Genomic DNA, 22,117 nt, shown 5'->3' with positions numbered 1-22,117 from the left:
AGGCATATAAATGGTAGAGTTAAACATAATCCTAAGTTCTTCAGTAGGAAACCTAGGATCGGTACTAGCAGTAGAGGGCCCAATACCAGTATTAGAACGTTTCCTACTTTATCAAAGGAAAGCTAGACTAAGCAATAAATTATAGAAAATGCTTATTTAAGGAAATTTAGAAAAGGGAAAGAGAATTTACCAATGCATCGTGAAAAAATACTAGAAATGATGACCTTGGTTGATTTGCAGCGGTGTAATAACTGAAGAAGGAAGAAAAAGTTTTTAAATTTAATCCCTCTTGCGTTAAAGCTCGGTGAGAGCCTTTGCAAGAGTGGAAAGGAGAGGTGCAAGAATTTGGGGGCGCCCATGCCGCCCCTTATATAGGGCACTCCGGGCGCCCGGACTGGCTTCGGGTGCCTGGAGCAGAGTGTCGGGGCGGGGCGCCCGGACTGCCTTCCGAGTGCCCAGAAGGCAATACCAGGGGCGAGCGCCCCTGATTTCTGACAAGATTTATATATATATAAATAAATAAATATATATATATATATAATTTAAATTAGTTTTTAAATTAAAATGATTTTTTTTAAAGAAATTATTAAGTTAATATAAATTTTGAAAATAATTTTTAAGTTAAAATAATTTTTAAAACAATTTAATTTCAAGTTGAAATGATTTAAAATAATTTTTAAAGTTAAAATAATTTTTGTAATAATTTAAGTTAAAAAGATTTTTTTAATAATTTTTAAAGTTAAAATAATTTTTTAAAGTCAAAAAGATTTTTTTAAATAAATTTTTAAGTTAAAATGAATATTTTTTTAAGTTAAAATGATTTTTAAATTAAATTAATTTTTAAAATAATCTTTTTTAAGTTAAAATAATCTTTTTTAAGTTAAAATAATTTTTTTAAGTTAAATTAATTTTTAAACTACTTTTTTAAGTTAAAATAAATTTTAAAATAATTTTTAAGTTAAATTAATTTATAAAATAATTTTTTAAGTTAAAATAAATTTTAAAATAATTTTTTTAAGTTAAAATAAATTTTAAAATAATTTTTAAGTTAAATTAATTTTTAAAATATTTTTAAGTTAAAAAATTTTTAAATAATTTTTAAGTTAAATTAATTTTTAAAATAATTTTTTTAAGTTAAAATAATTTTTTAAATAATTTTTAAGTTAAATTAATTTTTAAAATAATTTTTATGTTAAATTAATTTTTTAAATAATTTTTTAATTTAATTTAATTTAATTTAATTTGGTTCAATTTGATTTGATTCGATTTGATTTGATGTCCTTAGTCATCTCACCCGATCTACATTTTCAATCAGGGAAACATATAATTTTTGTGAGATGAATTAAATTCAGTTTTAGGGTTTGGTTTAACTTTATGTTAGATTTAGGTTTAGCTTTAAGCTCAACAAACAAGCATTCTTTGGATAAACTTCTGGGCTATGGTGAGTCACCTGGACATCATTAGAATAATCATGCCTTCGAGGTTTTTCAAATAGTCCTATCCACTGAACTTAGTACAAAATCTTGGTCTAACTAATTAGGATCTGTAAGGGGTTGCTTTAGTTAGTTCCACTCAGCCAAATGCACCAAGTCGAATACATATCTTCCTAGACATGCATAGACTGAGCTTCTCTAACCTACTATCATCCAAAACTTCACTAGTACCGTACGTCAAGTTAAACTTAGTCCCCTTTTAAATTAATCCTAATTATCCTGTCGGGTAGGTTATTTTTTTTTGGAGGTGCCAACTAGTTTGGAGCCTCCCCCTGAATTATTGATCTGGGTTAAATTTTAGTTTTGAGTTTATGTCTATTACTTTTGTAATTGTAATCAACTTGATGATAGTTTGGTTTTATTTTGGTTCTACAGTTATTTCTATTATTTGATTTTGGTTTGGTTGATTTAATTTTATAGTTAGAATTCTGAATTGGATTTTTAGATTTTACATAATATATTTTATTTTTAGGTATATAATATTTATTAATTCCTACTTGCGTGTTTAAACACGCTTTCGGAACTCAATTTTTGGTTTGTTTTTTATTTTGAGTTATTAGTAATATAAATGATTTATTTGAGTTTAACTTGTATCCAAGTCCAAATTTATTGTATACAGCTTTTTGATTATTTAAAATAAGATCTAAATTTTTAGATCTAACTATAAATTTTTCTAAAAGCCCTTTTAGTTTTATAATTTCAGTTTTTAGTGTTGAATTTTCCTCCTCAAGTGTTAAAACTTGATTTGGATTTGATTTTTCAATTTGTTCCTTGAGTTGTTGGTTTTCCTTAAGGAGCATTTTATTTTTATTCTCTTGTTCGGTTAATTTTCTATTCAAACATGAAATAACCTTAAATTTTTTTTGCTTAAATAGAAATTTACCTCATCAGGACCTTCGGAAACGAGTACGGACTCGTGGCTTGATTCGAGTTCAGACCCATCTTCCGATTCGTCCTCCGATTCTGACTCACGAGCCATCAGCACGAGGTGATTTTAGTACTTCTGTTCTTCGGCTTCTAACTTTTCTAAAGACGAATCATCCCACGTTGCTTTGAGTGTCTTTTTCTTAGTTATCTTTGACTTGTCGTTCTTCAATTTTGGGCACTCGTTCTTGTAGTGACCCTTCTTGTTGCATCCGAAACAGGTCACGTTTCTTGATTCGGTTGTGGAGTTGATCTTCTGCAGGTCTTTTCTGCTGAAGTTCTTCTTTCTTCTGGTGAACATCTTTCTTACCAAGTTCACCAGGTACTCTTCGTCTTTTGAATCTTAGTCAGACTCATCTTCAGGTTCAGACTTGGTCTTTGTCTTTTCCTTGGAGGAACCTGCAAACAAAGTGATACCTTTCTCGGTTCTAGCGTTAGTTTGCTCGTGTAGCTCAAGTTCACAAAATAGTTCATCTAGTTTTAACTTAGAAAGGTTCTTCGAAATCTTGTAGGCATCCACGATAGATGCCCACAATGCATTTCGAGGAAATGCGTTTAGAGCGTACCTGATTAAGTCGCGGTTCTCCATTTGGTGGCCGATAGCATGAAGTCCGTTGAGGATGTCTTTGATGCTCGTGTGGAACTGACTCGCGGATTCTCCTTCCTGCATTTTAATATTAAATAATTTATTTAAAAGAAGGTCTCGTTTCGTTACCTTGGCGTCGCTGGTTCCCTCGTGTAGTTCGACGGGCTTGTCCCATAGTTCTTTGGCGTTTTAGTGTGGTCCCACTCGGTTCAGTTCTTCCTTCGTCAGCCCACATTGCAGTGTATTGAATGCTTTGAAATCCGTCTGGGCTTTCTTCTTCATGTTCGGATTCCACTTTTCCAGGCCCAATGGATTTTCGGAGTTGTCGACAGGCACCTTGTAGCCACGAGTGACGTTGAACCACTAGTCGAAGTTGGTCTTTAAGTATATCTCCATTCGTTTCTTCCAGTAGGGGAAGTCATCACCGTTGAAAAGAAGGGAAGGAACTGTGCTGAAACCTTCGAGTTGAGACATTGATCTTGCACACAAGGAAACAAGAAAAAAAATCCCAAGACTTGGTCTTGGATTAGTAGTGCGGGATTAAATAAAAAATCTAAAACTGAATTGGTGTTGCACCAGTTCAGCTTAATTACTACAGAAAAAAAATTTCAAAAAGGTAATGATACCAGTTTGGATTATATTGTAAACTTAAAATTTAAAAAAACGAAAAAGAATTTCACCCCCTTTGTCTGATTGGTGGTTGCACCAAATCAGAGCGGTACCTACTCTGATACCACTTGTTGGATCATAGAAGTCGCTAGAGGGGCGGGGGTACGAAATAGAGTAAGCAGAGGAAAGGAAAGACAAAACACAACGCTAACACGAACCAGTTTTACTTGGTTCGAAGCCTTCGTCGACTCCTACTCCAAGGCCCGCACTCGTCGAGTGATTTCATTGGGCAATTCACTAGCAGCTCGAAAATTGATTACAAAGTTAAGTATAGGAATGAAATACCGACAACAGAAAAATAATAAGCTCGAATCGTAGGTTGTCGGAGCAGCCTCGTAGCATCGCAGGAGCAGTGCGCAATGGAATAGTCATAGGAAGAAGTTATTGTTCTCAGCTCTGGAGGTAGCCTCCTTTTATAGGAGTGCTCTAGGCGCCCGGATCCCTTCCGGACGCCTAGATCCTTTCCGGGCGCTCAGACCATGACGTAGGCCTGGTCAATCAGCGCACTTCATATCTGCGACGGGATAAGTTTTTGCCTTCCAGGCGCCTGGACCAGTTCCGGGCGCCCGGACCACCATTTTCCAGAAATTCCTTTTCTTGCAAGAAAATGTTAGTCCGAGGCAAAATAAAGATTAAATTACCCTGCAAAATAAAAGTTAGCACAAATATAATAAAATAGGATAATAATTAGACTTCGTCTCACCGAGACCGGAATCTAGTCATGATCTCAACTTAGATTCCCGAAATGGTTCTAAGTTGGGTCGACGCCTAAGTTCCCTAACTGGGAGCGCGTCCTCACCAAGTCACTCCCCTCCAGTGACTTACCTTAACTTACCTGCCAAATGTCTGGTCAGCCTGTCGACCTGTCTGGACTTCGTACCAGCTATCAAGTTAGCCCATCGACCTAGCTGGACTTTGTGGCAGACATCCGGTCAGCTCGTCAACCAGTCCAGACTTCGTGCCAGCTATCAGGTCAGCCCGTCGACTTAGCTGAGCTTCGTGCCAGCTATCCGGTCGACCCGTCGACCTAGCTGGACTTCTCCTGCACAATGTGTCAAAGTGTTAGATCACAACGAAACTAACTTAACTTATTTTGTCATTCATCAAAACCTGAGTTAGATTGTCAGTGTTAACCTCACCAATAGGTGCGGTTAGCACTAACGATCTAACTCAGGTTTTGATGAATGATAAAGTATGTTAAGTTAGGTTTGGTGTGATCTAACACCTTGATTGAGTATGCAGGAGAACTCTAGATAGGTAGACAGGCTGACCAGATATTTGGCACGAAGGCCAACTAGGTCGACGGGTCGACCGGATAGCTGGCACGAAGCCCAACTAGGTCGACGGATTGGCCTGATAGCTAGTATGAAGTCCAAACAGGTTGACGGGCTGACCGAATGTCTGGCACGAAATCCAGCTACACTACAACAAAAACCCTCATAGACATCGGTGGAACAACAACGATTTTAAGCAAAAACCGATGGCTTTGAGTATTTTACACCGGGTTTTCCAAAAATCGGTGTCTATGAGCGCAGATTTTCGCTCATAGACATTGATTTTTTAGGCGACGTCTATGAGCACCTTTTTTTCGTTAATAGACACCGATTTTAATAGGGTTTTTAAAACCCGGTGTTAATGAATCAAAATAAAATATTTTAATTTTCCCACAACCCAAAATTTGCAACACTGTGAAGTTCCCTCCAAACCTAAACCTATATCGCACCCCTTCCTCCGACCATCTCTCTCAGCCTAAACCTAAACCTAAACCTCTGACCATCTCTCTCAACCTCATCTCCCTCTTCCCCTTCCTAGATCGACACCCCTTCCTCTCCCGATCAGGATCAAGACACGATGCCCTTGCTTCTCCGTCCAACCACACCGCATCTCCTCCAACTCCTCCCTTTGGGTGAGAAGAGGAGACCTTCTTCGCATTCCGGTAGTCCATACTTTATCTTTTCCTTTCTACTTCCTCCTGTTTTTGTGTTTGGTTCTGCTCCCTTCCCATGAGGCCGCTTTCCTCCCGGAGTTGCCCAACCTTGCCACCATCTCCTTTGAGGAAGGCTACACCCAACTGTTCGGAGACTCCAACCTCATGCTTCACGGCGACGGTCGGACTGTCCGCCTCTCCCTCGACCAGCGAATAGGTTCTGTTAAAAGATTTTTTTTAAAAAGAAAGGGACATCTTTGAACTTACCTTGTTCTGTGATCAGGTGTTGCATTTGCGTCGCAAGATCTCTACCTCCATGGATTCTTTAGTGCCTCCATTAAACTGCCCTCCGATTACGTGGCTGGAGTGGTGGTTGCTTTCTACGTATGCTTCTTTGCTCTCGAGTTTAGATTTTGCAGCACTTTCCTTTACTTGTTTGAAAGAAGAAGAAGAAGAAGAAGAAGAAGAAGAAGAAGAAGAAGGAGCAGAAGAAGAAGAAGAAGAAGAAGGAAAAACCAAAAACAGTCTCTCTGTAACAACCACCCTTTCTTACCACTACTCTCTAAGGGAGATTGTTACCTAACTATAACTTCCCTTCTAGTGGCACTGACTCTATAATTAGAGTCAGGTAGATTTTATCACAGTTCAGAGGGATTCCCACCGAAAAATTCGGCAGAGTCTCCCCTGTACCGGTGACCAAATCCACAATACATAAAAGATATACACAGCCACATGCGGCTGGATCACAATATTCTTCACAACCACGCATTAATAAATCATATTCTAATCAAAAACTAAACTAGCAATAAGAATTAAACTCAAAACTCTCAGAACAAAGCATAACAAGCTACAACGCACTTCAAACTCAAGCATAAACTCATAATTTCTTAACAGAAATAAGGAAAATGAACTAGACATAAACTCTAAATAAATAAGTCTTGCTAGTCCCCTCTGGACCTCTCCATAGTTCAGTCACCACACACATCCATCATCACCACCACCCTGTCGCCTCCCTTCATATCTTAGCTTTTCCTTTATCTGCAGTAGGAGGAAAGAAAACAAGATCTATAAGCGAAAACGCTTAGTAAGTACTAATCTATCTCACAAAACTCGAAATGCATAAATGAAATGCATAAGTACTGAAACTGAAATACTAAAACTATCTGCATATGCTCATGGTATACAGAAAATGAACTAGATACAAATCATACTCAGTATCAAGCAGAATAACAAGAAACTAACTATGTAACTTAGAATTAAAGAAACTAACCATTCTTATCTATTCTAAGCTTGGAACTTATTTCATTTCTTGTATCCTTGTGTTAGAAATTAATCTTTTAATTTCTATCTTTTACTTTCTTCTTCTTTCTTTCTTTACTTTACTTCTTTACTTTACTTCTTTACTTTGGTTTTCTTTTCTTGGGCCCAGGCCTAGTACCAACTCATGCGCGTTCCCTAATAGGTTGGGGTTGCGAGCCACCAATCCTAAAAGAGCAGACCTCGGTCTACCAGGGCCAAGACCTCGGAAATGGTCACCTGGATTTGTTTAACGACAAGCTCTTGGATGTCGGGTACTAGCCTCTTACTTTAATTTACTTGTTATCTCTTTTTAATTAGACCTTGGTCTTTTTCTTTACTCATACTTCTCATAATCCTTTATTAGAGCTTATTAGAATCCTTTAGATATATTTCTAACAAGTATAGGATTACAATTAACTAAGCATGCTATATAAAAACAATACAAGGGAAACAAATCTAAACTCTCTCTAAGCATGTTATAAAACAAAGCAACAGAAAGGCAAATCTGAACTTTCGAAACATGCTGTAAAACAAAGGAAAAGAAGCAAATCTGAACTTACTAATCATGCTATAAAATAGAGCAAAAGAAAGCAACTTTAAGCTTACTAATCATGCTATAATATAGAGCAAAGAAAGCAACTTTAAGCTTACTAATCATGCTGTAAAATGGAGCAAAGAATGCTACTTAGTGCTTTCAATCAGGCTGTAAAAACATGGCATAAATGCTACTTTAGGGATTCTAATCATGTTATAAAACATAGACAAAGAATACTACTTTAGGGCTTCTTAAGCATGCTGTAAAATAGACAAAGGATGCTACTTTAATACTTCTAAACATGCTGTAAAAACATGGCATAGAATGCTAACTTGGACTTACTAAACATGTTGTAAGATAGAGCAAAGGAAAGCAAATCTGAACACTGAAAGTATATCTATCAGGTAGGGAGTTGAATTGCAACTAACTGAGCATGCTAAGAAAAATAAGTCTGCATACTAACTAATCAAGATTTTGTTTACTAATCATGAAAGGTTTCAAGCTTGGTATCGTAACAATGCTTTAACAGATCTACACCGCAGTGTTGAAATCAATCCAACCTACAGTGCTTAAACAATTTTAAAACTAAAATGTTGGAATAAAATCCAAAACCAAGCCGTAACTAACTAAGAAAACATGACCACAGAAATTCTACCCTAAAAGTTAACAATTGAAGCAAGCATATATATATATATATATATATATATATATATATATATATATATATATATATATGTGATATGTGCTAAATCCGACTCCTAAGTCAAGAATCACGATGTAACAGAAAATCACAAGTATGGAAAACTGCCATGGAAAATCATAAATCCCAATGAGTTCATGACACCCAAGGTAATACTATACTTCCCACAACAGAACCACAATTTTGTACATCACAATCCGAAACAAAGGAAGAATTAAAACTCCAACTTGAGCTTAACATCTGTTCATACTCGGAACATTAATTAGGGCATCCAAAACTACACCTAATAATTCATATTCTTCCCTTATGACTCACGGCAGAGAGCCCAATAGGACCAAAAATCTCTACAACATGCTTTGTATTCAAAAAGAACAAAGAACACTATTTCTTGACCTTAACTTGCTATGCTCATGAAAAGGAAAGGTCAAACTTGCCGTGCAGTGAAACATTAAGATTCTAGGGTTCATGCTAGACCTCGGAAGCAAGGAAGAATCAAAGAAAAAAAATAAAGAAATCCGAAACAACTCCTACCGCAGGTGAGTAGTACTTACTTGCTTTCTTGGACTTACAACCGAGAAGAAGGGAAGGAGGGCTTCTAGGGCTCGGGTAGCAGCTTTCCCGGCGTGTTCTCGGAGCTCTCGGGCTTCTCTCCGTCGGGAACAGCCACCGTGGATGAGGGACGGCTGGAATCAAGTCTCGCCGGCGCCGGAATCTCCAACCCTAGCTCGCTCTAGGTTTCCGCCGAGAGTACTTGCGCCGTCGCGAGGGAGAAGGCGAAGGAAATTAGGTTTTCGGGAGAAAAAGTTCGGTTTTTTCTTAAAATCCCAAAACTTATTTCCTTTTATAAGTATTCGGATATAACCCAACTATACTATAACCTTATTTAATTCTATATGAGATTAACATCAATCTCTTATCCCAGCTGGTCAAGCCGGTTTGGCTTGGTTTGGTCCGACCCGAGGTCGCGGGTTCGAACCTCTTCTCCAACACTTTTTTGCTTAAACTTCTTTGGTTTTGTAAAAATACTAAACGACCTCCAAAAATTACGTAAAAATACTCTAAAAATTCCTAAAAATTTCTAGAATATTTTAACAGTATTTTCAAGCATTTTTATGGACGTTTGAAACTCAGAATAGGGAAAATTGGGTCGTTACACTCTCCTCCACCGCGATGGGCTCTGCAACGGTCCTCGCATCACTCTGCTACTGCTCCCTCTCCCTCTCCTCCTCTTCCCACTCGATGAAGGTGGCCCTCCTCATCTCTTCCCGTCTGCCCTCTAGGGCTTCTCCCAAAATCCCACCTTCGTCTCATCTCCGCAGATTCTTTTCCGCACTCCACCTGCCTCGACCCCCGCTGTGGGACGACCTCAAGCCGCTGGTGAGGCCTCTTTCTTTTGGAAACTTTACGCGCAAAGGTAACTCCTTGTCCTCCATAAGATTTCGGTCTTCTTGAAAAACGAGTTCTTTGCTTGAGAGTTGCGTGTGCATACCTAATTCTGGGAAGATTAGGGGTTCGGTCACGCTGATGCATTTATTTCCGGAACCCATCACTAATACTAAGCTTCATTCTAGTCTTCTTCTTCTTCTTCTTCTTCTTCTTCTTCTTCTTATTAAATAGTTAAATTAAGCATCTTTTGCTTTTATGTATAAATTGCTTATCTACTTGTAGCTGATTCATTCCTGCTGCTGGGTTTACTTTCTTGTTTTCATAGACTTCCACAGATGTCTAATCTACTTGGAAAATATGTTTGATGTTCTTTTACTTGTTTGGCAGAGAAAAAGGTGAAAATTCATGGTAAAGTTGTTCGTGCTTCTTTATTTGGAGTGGGTGCTCCTGAAGCATTGGTTATTGGAGTGGTAGCTCTGCTGCTATTTGGCCCTAAAGGCCTAGCTGAGGCAAGTTCCTTCTTTGAACAGTAGATAAATTCATCTGTACGTTGAAAATGTGATAGAAATACATAGGAAATCCTGTGAATCTGCATAAGCTAACCAATCATGATATTAACATTTCACAAAGACAAAAAGATTTCTTTCATTGACACCCATTAATCTATAACCAAATGTGTCCTACAAGTTGTTACCTATTGTGTGTGTTACTAGATTAAAGTCGATGAAACTTCAATATATTGGTACATATAAACAAATTTTTATTGTTAAACTTTCGGCCATCTGGGAAGCATGGCTTTAGGTTTCCAGCCTACCTGATTAGTTTTGCAATTGGTATCTCTTGGTCCCGAAAGCATATAAATTCTACATTGGATATAATCACACTCTGTATCCCTTGATGGTCTAGTTATGTCATCAGGCTGGATTGTGAACTCTTACTCCCTAAATTGAATACCATATAGTTTATTTATTTTGGATTCAGTTTGCAGGTTCTGTTATATTCCTTAGTATGAGAAGCTTTGATTTGAATGGATTATCATTATGGAGGGTCACTCAAGGCACACTTGCATTAGGACTTTCAGTAGAGATTTTTAGATCAATTTTGATTTATTGTAGGATGAATCCAAGTTAATTTGAGGTTTGGGTTAATCTTAATTGTGCTTTAATCTTATTTGAGCCTTTTTCTCATGATTTGGTTTGATTTTGATATTATTAAATTACCTTTTTGTCTTATGAGTATAAGTTTCACTATGAGTTGAGCTAGATTGCTTTTGTTATTTTGGTGAAGTTTCATTCTGGTTGAGCTATATTGTTGTTACTATATTCACATCCAATGGCTTGAATTGTGATCTTGTTTGTATATCCACCCTGTTTGTGATTAAATTTCAAATGGCATGCCTTGTCTACAGGAAGAGAATTGAACCATATTGGCAAAATGCTTTTGATTTATTTTTTTTTCTTTTAGCTTTTTGATATTGTGAAAACAGGATGTGAATCACATATCCTTTTTAGACTTGAACATCTTAATATCAGTGATATAGGATCTTATACATAAAAAAAACTACTTCTATTTATCGGATGTAGTTTGTATTATCAAGGTACTCTGGTATGCTTGAAAAGGAGGTAAAGATTGCTTGTCTTTGTGATTGCAAAGCATGTTCTAGAAGTCGAACTAAAGATGGTTATAAGGTTTACTTACTTTTAACATGCAAAGTTTTATGAACATTATTTACTTTGAGAATGTTTTGTCATGAAAGTTTCCATTTATGTGATCTTCAGGATCTTGAAATTGTTCAGGAGCATAGGAAGACTGAGCATGCCGATAGTGATGAGATTTGTCTTGTCGATGTGACAACTGTCTACCCTGTTAGTCATGGACAATTGGATTGTCCAACTTGTTCTCCTCTTGGAGCTAAAGAAGACTAGCATAAGGTTAACTGCCTAGCCAATTATTGTTAAGTTAGAGACGGTTCTGTCAACTTTCATACTAGTCTAGAACTTTTATGTGCATATGCAATTTGTATCATCTTCAGGAACTGGCAAATGGTCAAAACAAGTTTAATAATAAGGAGCACACATATAGCTTGATATCTGAATTGCTTCCCTTGCTGAAACATATCTATCAGAACCAATTAAATGAGCTCGAAGTAAAGCAAGGGGATCAAGGTAAGCTTCAAAACAATTGCCTAGTTTCTTCCTCCAGTTAGATATCCTCTTGATCGATCTATCATCTAGAAGGTGGATTTTCTGGTATACTTCTTCGAGTATATGAGCCTCACAATGAGCTTGTTAACTGGTATGTCTTCACATCTATAACATCTCTGAGAATTTCGTAATTTTCTATGTTTATGAAATCATGGACATAATAACTAAATAATGTGTCTTGACCCTGTTTCTTAGATGGTCATTTGTAAACTTGTGCCTCTATTTTGCTTTAGCAAGTTCTAATTTTTAGGTCATATTCTGTTCTTTGTTATCGTCTCATCATGCATTAAAATGTTCACTAGATTGATATTGTTTTCTTTTCTTGTTTCCCCCTTGGAACCAGTAATTATTGCAGGACTTCACTAGTGGATTTTCACAGAAGCTGCTCAAATTGCTCTTACAAACTTTGCTTAGATTGTTATGGAAAGATAGTAAAGGGAACTGCTTCTCAGACACCTGCAATTGATTCCTCCAAGGCTGGTAGGAGACAGAGGGCAAAGAAGTATGTCATCAGAAAAATTGTTGGGAAAAGACAGAGACGTTCTATAGGCGAGCGACCAGATAACTCATCTTTATCCACCGTTGAGTCTGATAGCAAGGCTAAGAATCATGGAAGCAACATTCCTTGCCCACCCAAGGAATCTGGAGGTTGTGGAAACAGTCTTCTTAAGTTAAGTTGCAGCATACCATTTGTTTGGTCTAAAACGAACTTCCCTTCTCTCTTTCAACTATGATTTTTGTTCTTGGTTTACTAATATATTATTTATGTGTTTTTACAGTTTACAAATCTCAAGTACTCCAGAGTTGAAATTGATGAAGTGTGATTCGAGTGGGCTGAATGCATGCTAGATTACATTTGAGTAGGAAAGGTATTTGATTTTTGAAAACTTTGGATGATGCATGCATTTGCATGGAATGTAAATTGCGTATATTGTCCCATGTCAATTTCTTTCTGATGGTGATATTCTAGGACTTCTGCAGCATGTATAATTCTTCTGTTTTTGTTCTTTGCTGTAGTTAAGTAGACCAAATGATACTTTTGTTTGGCAGATTAGAACAGTGTATGTTTTAACTCAGAAAACTAGCCATTTGAAGGTGAAAAGCGGTGAGATTAGGGAAATGAAAGGCGCAAGAAGAATGGAGTAGTATAGCAAGTTGAACAGATTCTGATTCTCATAATTTAATGTAGCTTCAGCTTGATTTTTGACTCACGATGTTCTACTTTGATGTGTTGTTAAAAGAATGTTCTACCTTGATTCTGATATCTATTAGCTTTTGATGTAAAAAGAATGTTTGTGTATTTTATGGATACTGTTGTAAGAAGAATATTTATGTAATTTGTGAATATTTGTGTATTTTATGGATACTGTTGAATGAAAAATATTTGTATAATTTATGAATATTTGTGTATTTTTTTTGTTACTATCGGTTTTTCACTGTTTTGGAAATCAAATTTGTATTGTTAAAAAATACTGATATTACATCGGTTTTCCACCGCTGCAAAACCGGTGCCATTAACCAATATTACATCGGTCGTATACCACTGCCAAAATTGATGTTATTAGCATATAATATTACATCGGTTTTACACCGTTGATGAAACGGTGTCGTTAAGTGATACTACACCGGTTAATAATCGATTCGAACACCGGTGTCGTTAAGTGATACTACACCGATTTTAACCCGATGTCTAAAATGGCAGACCTTTTACATCGCCTTCATAGACATCGGTCGAAAATGTAATAGACACCGGTGGAAAATCGATGTCTATGAGGGTTTTTGTTGTAGTGCTAGGTCAATGGGCTGACTTGATAGCTGACACGAAGTGCAGATAGGTCGACGGGCTAATCTGATGTCTGGCAGGTAAGTTAAGATAAGTCACTGGAAAGGAGTGACTTGGTGAGGACGCATTCCTAGTCAGGGAACTTACGCGTCGATCCAACTTAGAACCATTTCGGTAATCTAAGTTGAGATAGTGACTAGATTCTGGTCTCAGTGAGACGGAATTTAATTACTACTCTATAATTGTGCTAACACTTTGTTTTGTAGGGTAGTACAATTTGCATTTGCCTCAAACTAATATTTTCTTACAACAAATTGAGTTGCTGGAAAATAGTGGTTTGGGTGCCCGGAATGTAAATTCTATCCCGACGCAACGTAGAGCGTGATGATTGGCTGGGTTGATGTCACACTCCAGGCACACGGAAGGGATTCGGGCGCCCGGAGCTTCCTATATAAGGAGGCCACCACCTGGAGCAAAGGATAACAACTTCTGCTACGACTACTCTCGTGCGCGTTGCTTCTAAGATGTTCTTGCTACGCCGCGAAGCCTCTCTGACAACTAGGTGATTAAGTTTTTATTTTATTGTTGTCGGTATTTTCATAAATTCTTGTACTTATTACGATTTATTAGTGATTGCCCAACGAAAGCACTCTCACGTGCGGGCCTTGGAGTAGGAGTCGCTGAAGGCTCCAAACCAAGTAAAATTGGTTTGTGTTAGTGTTGTGTTTAATTTTATGTTTCCGCTGCTTACTCGATTTTCGAATTTTTAAATGATCGCTATTCACCCCCCCCCCCCTCCCTCCGCGCTTTCACGATCCAACAGAGAGTTCATCCTAATTAATTTACTAGATGCGTTGTTGTCTTCTTGAAGGCTTGATTGCACAGATTAATTTGACTCTGATACTAACTAATATAGCATAAGACTATCGATTTTGTTGATTCACGCACGAATACGAAAACAACCTTCTAAATCCTGTTGATTCGACAGAATACCAGGAGATAAAAAATCAAACTAAGAAACGATTTGGTCACAAATTCTTATTGATTCAAAACTTAAAACCTAAAACCAACTAAATAATGATTTAAATAGACTTAAGACTCAACATTGTAAAGATGAAAATACTCTTAAAATTCTAATTGACAAAATAATTGAAGACTAAAATTTTTCTTATGTTTCCACATCATTCTCTCTAGGGTAGGAAAAAATCTACCCTCAAATTACTAATTATATCGTGAATAAAAGAATCACTATAGAACTATCCTCACCCTCATGTCGCTCATGATCCTATCTGAAATCTGCGAGAAGGTGTGCTAATACGGATGAACAATGATGATGTGGATATACTCATGAGGCCCAAAGGTAATAAGGGAGAAGATGGAGGACATTTTTGTCATTCCATATATTAAGGGTTTTGGGTTTATAAGTGCACTATTCATAGATGTAAAGGGGGGGGAGTCTTCGGGTTTGAGGGGGTTTCGGCCGTCGCCAAGCAGGGGCTGGAACGTGAGCCAACATCATTTCCTGGCTCGCCGCCGACCCCACCCTCGACGTAGCTCCTCCTCCGCATCTCCGGCGCCGACCATCTTTGTCTAGCGAGACCACCTCCGCTTTTCTCTCCCTTCTCCTCTTCGATCCAGGCCGGCGTCGTCGGTTGAGACTCGTCGCCGCCGCGAGGGAGGCATGCCACGTCCTCCTCCTTCACCAGCCGCCACTGCCATTGGTAAAGATGCACGGCACGGCCATCTCCTCCTCCTCCCTCCAGCGTTGACGCTGCCAAGGAGCATCGTCGCCTCCAGTAGTTGTTTCTGCTGCCTCCGGCGGCCACCGCCACTGCCGCCTCTAACGGCCATCACAGCTGTCTCTGGCGGCCACTGCTGTAGCTGCCTCCGGCGGCCTCCAGTGACTACCACAGCCGCCTCCAGTGCCCTCCCTCGCTGCCTTCAGCGCCCGCCATCGCTGCCTCGTCCACAGTTGTTTCCCTCCGGGCAATCGCCGCCTGAGTGTTTAGGTTTCGTATGATTTATCTACTTCGACCTACGAGCCGATAGGGTGTTTGGCCTATGAGCTGATATGATGTCCGGCCTGTAAGCTGATATGATTCCGACTTTCAAACCATTGATATGTTCTTGCTCCTTAGCTTTATGGGACCTCCGACTTGCATCATCCCAGTTCTATATCGACTCAGTTCTCCATATAATCTGATCCCTCAGGCTATAGAAAGTCACGCCCCCGTGGGCCAAGGTACAGGGAGGTTATCGCTCCCCTTTTTATATATGGCATTCCTATTCATCATTATATTTCATATCGAAGGAGGCTAACTTTGGACAACTTATCATCTCTGCCCACTGCGACGGGCCAAGCGTTATGACCAGTTCATCGAGCCACCAGAGGGCGCCCCCCTGGGCTAGGGTACGACATCGAACTCATTCTTTTATTCGTTTCATTGTCCTATTATTATTCGGTTGCTTATATATTCGTGGAACCCGCCTCGAGCATCAGGGTACCAGGGATCGGGGTAACCCGATCGCTGGCCGCAGGTACTGTTGACCAGAGGACTTCTGACGACTCAGTCAACATAGAAGACAGCTCACCATCCGGGTCATGGAGATGCGGTCAACATTCCAGACACGTCACTCTGCAATTCCATCTTCTCAGATTCCCGACAGGATCATATTAGTGCAGTTTGTGGGAACTTTGCCTGATCTGGAACGTGAAGATGGAAGACGCCGAAAAATTCGACCATACTCATGACCTTGGTGGGTTTCGACGAGCATATCATATTCTCCTCACTCCACGGGTATTCGGGAGTCGAGGAATTGAGTCAGATCCTATGTTGGTCGATAGGTCAGCTTTTCTATTATATTCTCTTTCGGTCATAGGATCTGCCATAGTTCCCCGATCAAAGACTCACATGCCGATCGGCCGGGTTTAAGCTATATTTGAGCCACGAGCTCAATGTTGAAGATTCTCGTGTCGATCAACCGGGTTTATATTATATTGGAGCCATGGGCTCAATGTCAGAGACTCCCGAGTCGATCGACTGGGTTTGAGTTATATTAGAGCCACAAGCTCTAGGAGTCGAGCGACGACTATAAACCCTAGAAGTCAAGCGGCGACTATAAACCCTTGAGTCAGAGACTCCTAAGACGATCGGTCGGGTTTGAGTTATATCAGAGCCACGAGCTCTAGAAGTTGAGCGGCGACTATAAACCCTAGAAGTTGAGCGGTGACTATAAACCCTTGAGTCAGGACTCTTGAGCTGATCGGCCGGGTTTGAGTTATATTAGAGTCACGAGCTCTAGAAGTCACGCGGCGACTAGAAACCCTAGAAGTTGAGCGGCGACTATAAACCCTAGAAGTCGAGCGACGACTATAAACCCTAGAAGTCGAGCGGCGACTATAAACCCTTGAGTCGGAGACTCCCGAGCTGATCGACCGGGTTTGAGTTATATTAGAGCCATGAGCTCTAAAAGTTGAGTGTCGACTATAAACCCATGTCTCCACCAGCCGTCGAGCGATAATGTTAAACCCCTATCTCCCACGTTCGGGGTCGAGCGGTCTTCACTGGTCGTGGACCAACATATCGGATCTCTTATCTCCCCCGTTCGGGATCGAGCAGTCTTCACTAGTCTTGGACCAGCATATTGGATCTCCTATCTCTCTCGTTTGGGGTTGAGCGGTCTTCACTAGTCTCAGATCAACATATCGGATCTCCTATCTCTCCCGTTCGAGGTCGAGAGGTCTTTACTAGTCGCAGACCCACATATCGGATCTCCTGTCTCTCCCATTCGAGGTCGAGCAGTCTTCACTGGTCTCGGACCAGCATATCGGATCTTCTATCTCCCCCGTTCGGGGTCGAGCAGTCTTCACTAGTCTCAGACCAGCATATCGGATCTCCTATCTCCCCCGTTCGAGGTCGAGCAGTCTTCACTGGTCGCAGACCCGCATATCAGATCTCCTATCTCCCCCATTCAGGGTTGAGCGGTCTTCACTGGTTGCAGACTCGCATATCGGATCTTCTGTCTCCCCCGTTTGGGGTCGAGCGGTCTTCACTGGTCTCGGACCAGCATATCGGATCTCCTATCTCCCTTGTTCGGGGTCGAGAGGTATTCACTGGTCTCGGACTAGCATATCGGATCTCCTATCTCCCCCGTTCGGGGTCGAGCGGTCTTCCCTGGTCTCGAACCAGCATATCGGATCTCCTATCTCCCTCGTTCGGGGTCAAGCGGTCTTCACTGGTTGCGGACCAGCATATCGGATCTCCTGTCTCCCCCATTCAGGGTCGAACGGTCTTCACTGGTCTCGGACCAGCTTAGCGGATTATCTCCTCCGTTCGGGGTCGAGCGATCTCCACTGGTCACGGACCAGCTTATCAAAGCATCCATCTCCTCCGGGCTTGGTCGAGCTATCTCTCATGGTCGTGGACAAGAGTATGTCTACTGGTTTCGGATCAAAGCATCTCACGGGTGATACTCCCGTTTGGTTTACGACTTTCGTTTATGTGCGCATTCGACTCACGGGCCACATTCCAATTCAGTTCATGGGTGATGCACCCATTCAGCTCACTATTTTCATTTCTGTGCGTATTCGATTTCATGGGCTATGCTCCCGCTTAGTTTTCGGGCACCACTCTTGCCCGGCGCTGCTTCGTCACTCGCTCAATATTCGCCCAGGCGCTCACTTGGTTTTCGCCCAATAGCTTGCTTGGCATCCGCTCGGTACTATTTTTGTCGCTCGGTCGACACTTTTGTCGCCGCCCAATCCTTATCTCCTAACCATTCGCTTAGCCACTCGTTTGTAGTTTCTGACATCTTTGTGATTGCATGGTCAACATTTTATGGTCATTCGTTCGGCATTTAGGTCGCCCAGTCGCATTTTACGGTTATTCGATTGACGTTTTTTGGTGGCCCGCTTAGCATTCTCCCGATCCATCGATCAGCATCTTTGCGGTCGCACTCTCGGCATTGCTGGCCCAACATCTCTCCTCTTGAGCGGTGTCCTTCTGATTGCCCGGTCGACATCCTCGCAGTCGCGCGTTCGACACCCCGCTTGTCGCTCAATCGACTATCATTTTACTCGCCACTCGCTTGACATCTTGCCCCTCGCTCAACATCTGTCCGGTTATCGACTTGGTACTATTTTTCATAGTCCGCTCGGCATCCTTACCAGTTCGTGTGACACCATTACTATAGCGACCGTGTGCGTGGCATTATACGAAGGGTTCAGCAATGTGACCCTAATATCGAGAGCGATTTAGCTTTCGCGACAGACTATCTAGTCAGTCAGACTTGCGCCTACTTCGACTAGACTTAAAGGGGAGGCTTATGATGTGGATATACTCATGAGGCCCAAAGGTAATAAGGGAGAAGATGGACGTCATTTTTGTCATTTCATATATTAAGGGTTTTGGGTTTATAAGTGCACTATTCAAGATGTGGGGGGGCATCGGGTTTGAGGGGGTTTAGGCCGTCGCCAAGTAGGGGGGTTGGGCCGTGAGACGACGCCATTTCCTGGCTCGCCATTAACTCTGCCCTCGACGTCGCTCCTCCTCCGTATCTCCGGCGCCGACCATCTTCGGCTAGCAAGACCACCTCTGCTTTTCTCTCCCTTCTCCTCTTTGATCCAAGCCGGCGTCGTCGACTGAGACTCGTCACCGCCGCGAGGGAGGCACGCCACATCCTCCTCCTTCACCAGCTGCCACTGACATTGGTAAGGATGAACGGCACGACCATCTCCTCCCCCTCCCTCCGGCGCTTACGCCGCCGAGGAGCATCGTCGTTGCCTCCAGCAGTTGTTGCTGCTGCCTCATGTGGCCACCACTGCAGCCGCCTCAGCAGTCACCGCCGTTGCTGCCTCTAGCGGCCACCACAGTTGTCTCCGGCGACCACTGCCGCAGCCGCCTCCGGCGGTCACCGCCGTCGTCGCTTCCGATGACTACCACAACCGCCTCTAGTGGTCGCCCTTGCCGCTTTCAGCGACCGTCATTGTCGCCTCGTCCACAGTCATCGCCCTCTGGGGCAGTCGCCACCTAAGTGTTTAGGTTTCGTATGATTTATCTACTTCGGCCTGCGAGCCGCTAGGGTGTTCGGCTTGTGAGCCGATATGGTGGCCGACCTGCGAGCCAATATGATTTCGACCTTCTAGCCATTGATATGTTCTTGCTCCTTAGCTCTGTGGGACCTCCGACTTGCATCATCCCCAGTTATGTGTCAACTCATTTCTCCATATAATGCGATCCCTTAGGCTATAGAAAGTCTCATCCCTGCAGGCCAAGGTACAGGGAGGTTATCGCTCCCCTTTTTATATATGATATTCCTATTCATCATTATATTTCATATCGAAGGAGGCTAACTTTGGACAACTTATCATCTCTGCCCGCTGCGATGGGCCAAGCGTTATGATCAGTTCATCGGTCCACCAGAGGACGCCCCCCCCCCCCCCAAGCCAGGGTACGTCATCGTACTCATTCTTTTATTTGTTTCATTGTCCTATTATTATTCGGTTGCTTATATATTCGTGAGACCCGCCTCGAGCATCGGGGTACCAGGGACTGGGGTAACTCGATCGCTAGCTACAGGTACTGTTGATTAGAGGACTTCTGACGACTCAGTCAACACAGAAGATAGCTCACCATCCGGGTCATGGAGATGCGGTCAATATTCCAGACACGTCACTCCGGAAGTTCCGTCTTCTCAGATTCCCGATAGAATCAGATGATTTCAAGGAAGATGAACTCCTAAAGATCCAAAAGAGCTCCTCAACGATCCTACGCATAGTGAGACGAGCCAACAAAGTATTAGTAACCTAAGACCGGGATGAGGATCTCTGGCTAGACCCTCCAACACTTAAGTCAATTCTTTCTCTCAAAGGTGGAAGAAGAAGCAAAAGTACAGTATTGAAAGTACTCAGAAATAGTTTCGGATGCTTGAGTTGTGTACCTTACCAACGGAGAGGATTCCCCTTTTTTACTATCTCATATAACCTCCGTAGTCATGAGGTGATCCCCGATTTGTTAGAGTTTGTTAGAAGATGAAGTACCACTTTAGGCTTCGTGCAATAATTTCTCAAGGAATCTTTTTTTACCCTAGATGTACCTCTTTTATCGTAACTCATATTCCTAATGAAATATCAATAGGAATATATATGTCCCCGTAACTGAAGAAACTTCTAGAAAATATTTCCCGCCAAATTTTTCAAGTTGTCATAAAGTTGTTCACTACTTGTATGTCATCTTATGTTAAACATGTCTCGACCGGTCATTCAAGCCGGTCATATATATATTGAGAATACCTTCTATTAAATATGTTTCGGCCGGTCCTTCAAACCAGTCGTGTATATATTGAGAATACATTATGCTAAGTATGTTTCGGTCGGTCACTCAAGTCGGTCATGTATATATTGAGAGTACATTCTGTTAAGCATATTTCGGTCGAGAATGTACTACTATAAGCTTTATAAGGCTAAATTCCTTTAAGCTCGGTCGAGTTCTGTCCGGTCGAGCGCATATATGCACACTGGTACTCGCTTGACCTTCATTCGGCCAGTAATATACTAAAAGCTGTATAAGGCCAAGTATCTTTAAACTCGGTCGGACTTTGTCCAGTCGAACGCATATAAACACACTGGTGCTCACTCACCCTTCATTCGGCCGGTAATATATTAAAAACTATATAAGACTAACTGTCTTTAAGCTCAGTCTAGCTTTGTCAAGCCAAGCGCATATAAGTACATTGGTGCTCGATCGACCCTCACTCGACCGATAATACACTAGAAACTATATAAGACTAAGTATCTTTAAGCTCAGTCGGATTTTGTCAGGCCGAGCACATATAAGCATATTGGTACTCGCTCGGACTTCACCTGAGCGGTAATACACTAGAAACTATATGAGGCTAAGTGCCTTTAAGTTCGGTCGGGTTTTGTCTGGCCGAGCGCATATAAGTACATTGGTGCTCGCTCGGCCTTCACTCGACCAGTAATACACTAGAAACTATATAAGGCTAAGTGCCTTTAAGTTCGGTTGGGCTTTGTCCGGCCGAGCGCATATAAGCACATTGGTGCTAGCTCGGTCTTCATTCGGCCGGTAATATACTAAAAGCTGTATAAGGCTAAGTGTCATTAAGCTCACGACGGCTTTGTCCGGCCGAGCGCATATAAGCACACGGGTGCTCACTCGGCTTTCATTCGGCGCCCGGTAATATATTAAAAGTTGTATAAGGCTAAGTGCATTTAAGCTCGGTTGGGCTCTGTTCAACCGAACGCATTTAAGGCTAAGTGCTTCTAATCTCGATTAGACGTCATCTGACTGGGCATCTGCGGAAAACCTTTTATTTGGTCGATCATTACCCTACTAATTATACATTCACTCAGTTATGGGCTGCTCCTTTCTTTTTCGTCCATGACCTCCATGTCGTCCAACTAACCGACCTATCATAACCCATATTAGCTCAGATTTATCGGCTTTCGTCTGTTCTAACTGATGGTTCTGCCTCCTTTTCCTCTAATTACTGTTCTGATGAATTGACTTGATTGAATCTAGGATTTTTAATTGACAAACTAGCGCTCTTGTTTTTCTTCTTCATCAGCAGAATCTTCAATATCTTCTAGTAA

The 22,117-nt window shown here is 41.2% G+C and overlaps 2 protein-coding genes and 1 long non-coding RNA gene across 4 annotated transcripts; all 3 read left to right on the top strand.

The window, feature by feature from the left end:
- The first annotated feature begins 9,303 nt into the window (after nt 1-9,303).
- Nucleotides 9,304-10,052, top strand: LOC122043904 (sec-independent protein translocase protein TATB, chloroplastic-like). Its single transcript, XM_042604468.1, has 2 exons — nt 9,304-9,547; nt 9,907-10,052. Exons 1-2 carry the CDS (start codon nt 9,304-9,306, stop codon nt 10,050-10,052), a joined length of 390 nt encoding a protein of 129 aa, XP_042460402.1.
- Nucleotides 10,053-11,190: 1,138 nt separating this feature from the next.
- Nucleotides 11,191-12,544, top strand: LOC122039886. Of its 2 annotated transcripts, none has more exons than XR_006128419.1 (3): nt 11,191-11,207; nt 11,298-11,814; nt 12,067-12,417. It is a non-coding gene; the product is annotated as an uncharacterized LOC122039886 (long non-coding RNA). The 2 variants fall into 2 exon arrangements; XR_006128420.1 differs by adding an exon at nt 12,503-12,544 and having other exon boundaries at nt 11,197-11,814; nt 12,067-12,371.
- Nucleotides 12,545-15,187: 2,643 nt separating this feature from the next.
- LOC122043903 (proline-rich receptor-like protein kinase PERK2) lies at nt 15,188-19,539 on the top strand. The gene is made up of 2 exons (XM_042604467.1): nt 15,188-15,520; nt 19,135-19,539. Exons 1-2 carry the CDS (start codon nt 15,188-15,190, stop codon nt 19,537-19,539), a joined length of 738 nt encoding a protein of 245 aa, XP_042460401.1.
- The last annotated feature ends 2,578 nt before the right edge of the window (nt 19,540-22,117 follow it).

This window comes from Zingiber officinale, chromosome 2A, assembly GCF_018446385.1.
Source record: "Zingiber officinale cultivar Zhangliang chromosome 2A, Zo_v1.1, whole genome shotgun sequence".
NCBI classification, from domain to species: domain Eukaryota; kingdom Viridiplantae; phylum Streptophyta; class Magnoliopsida; order Zingiberales; family Zingiberaceae; genus Zingiber; species Zingiber officinale.
Note: the sequence above shows the minus strand (reverse complement) of the source record. Positions and strands in the feature narration are given on the sequence as shown.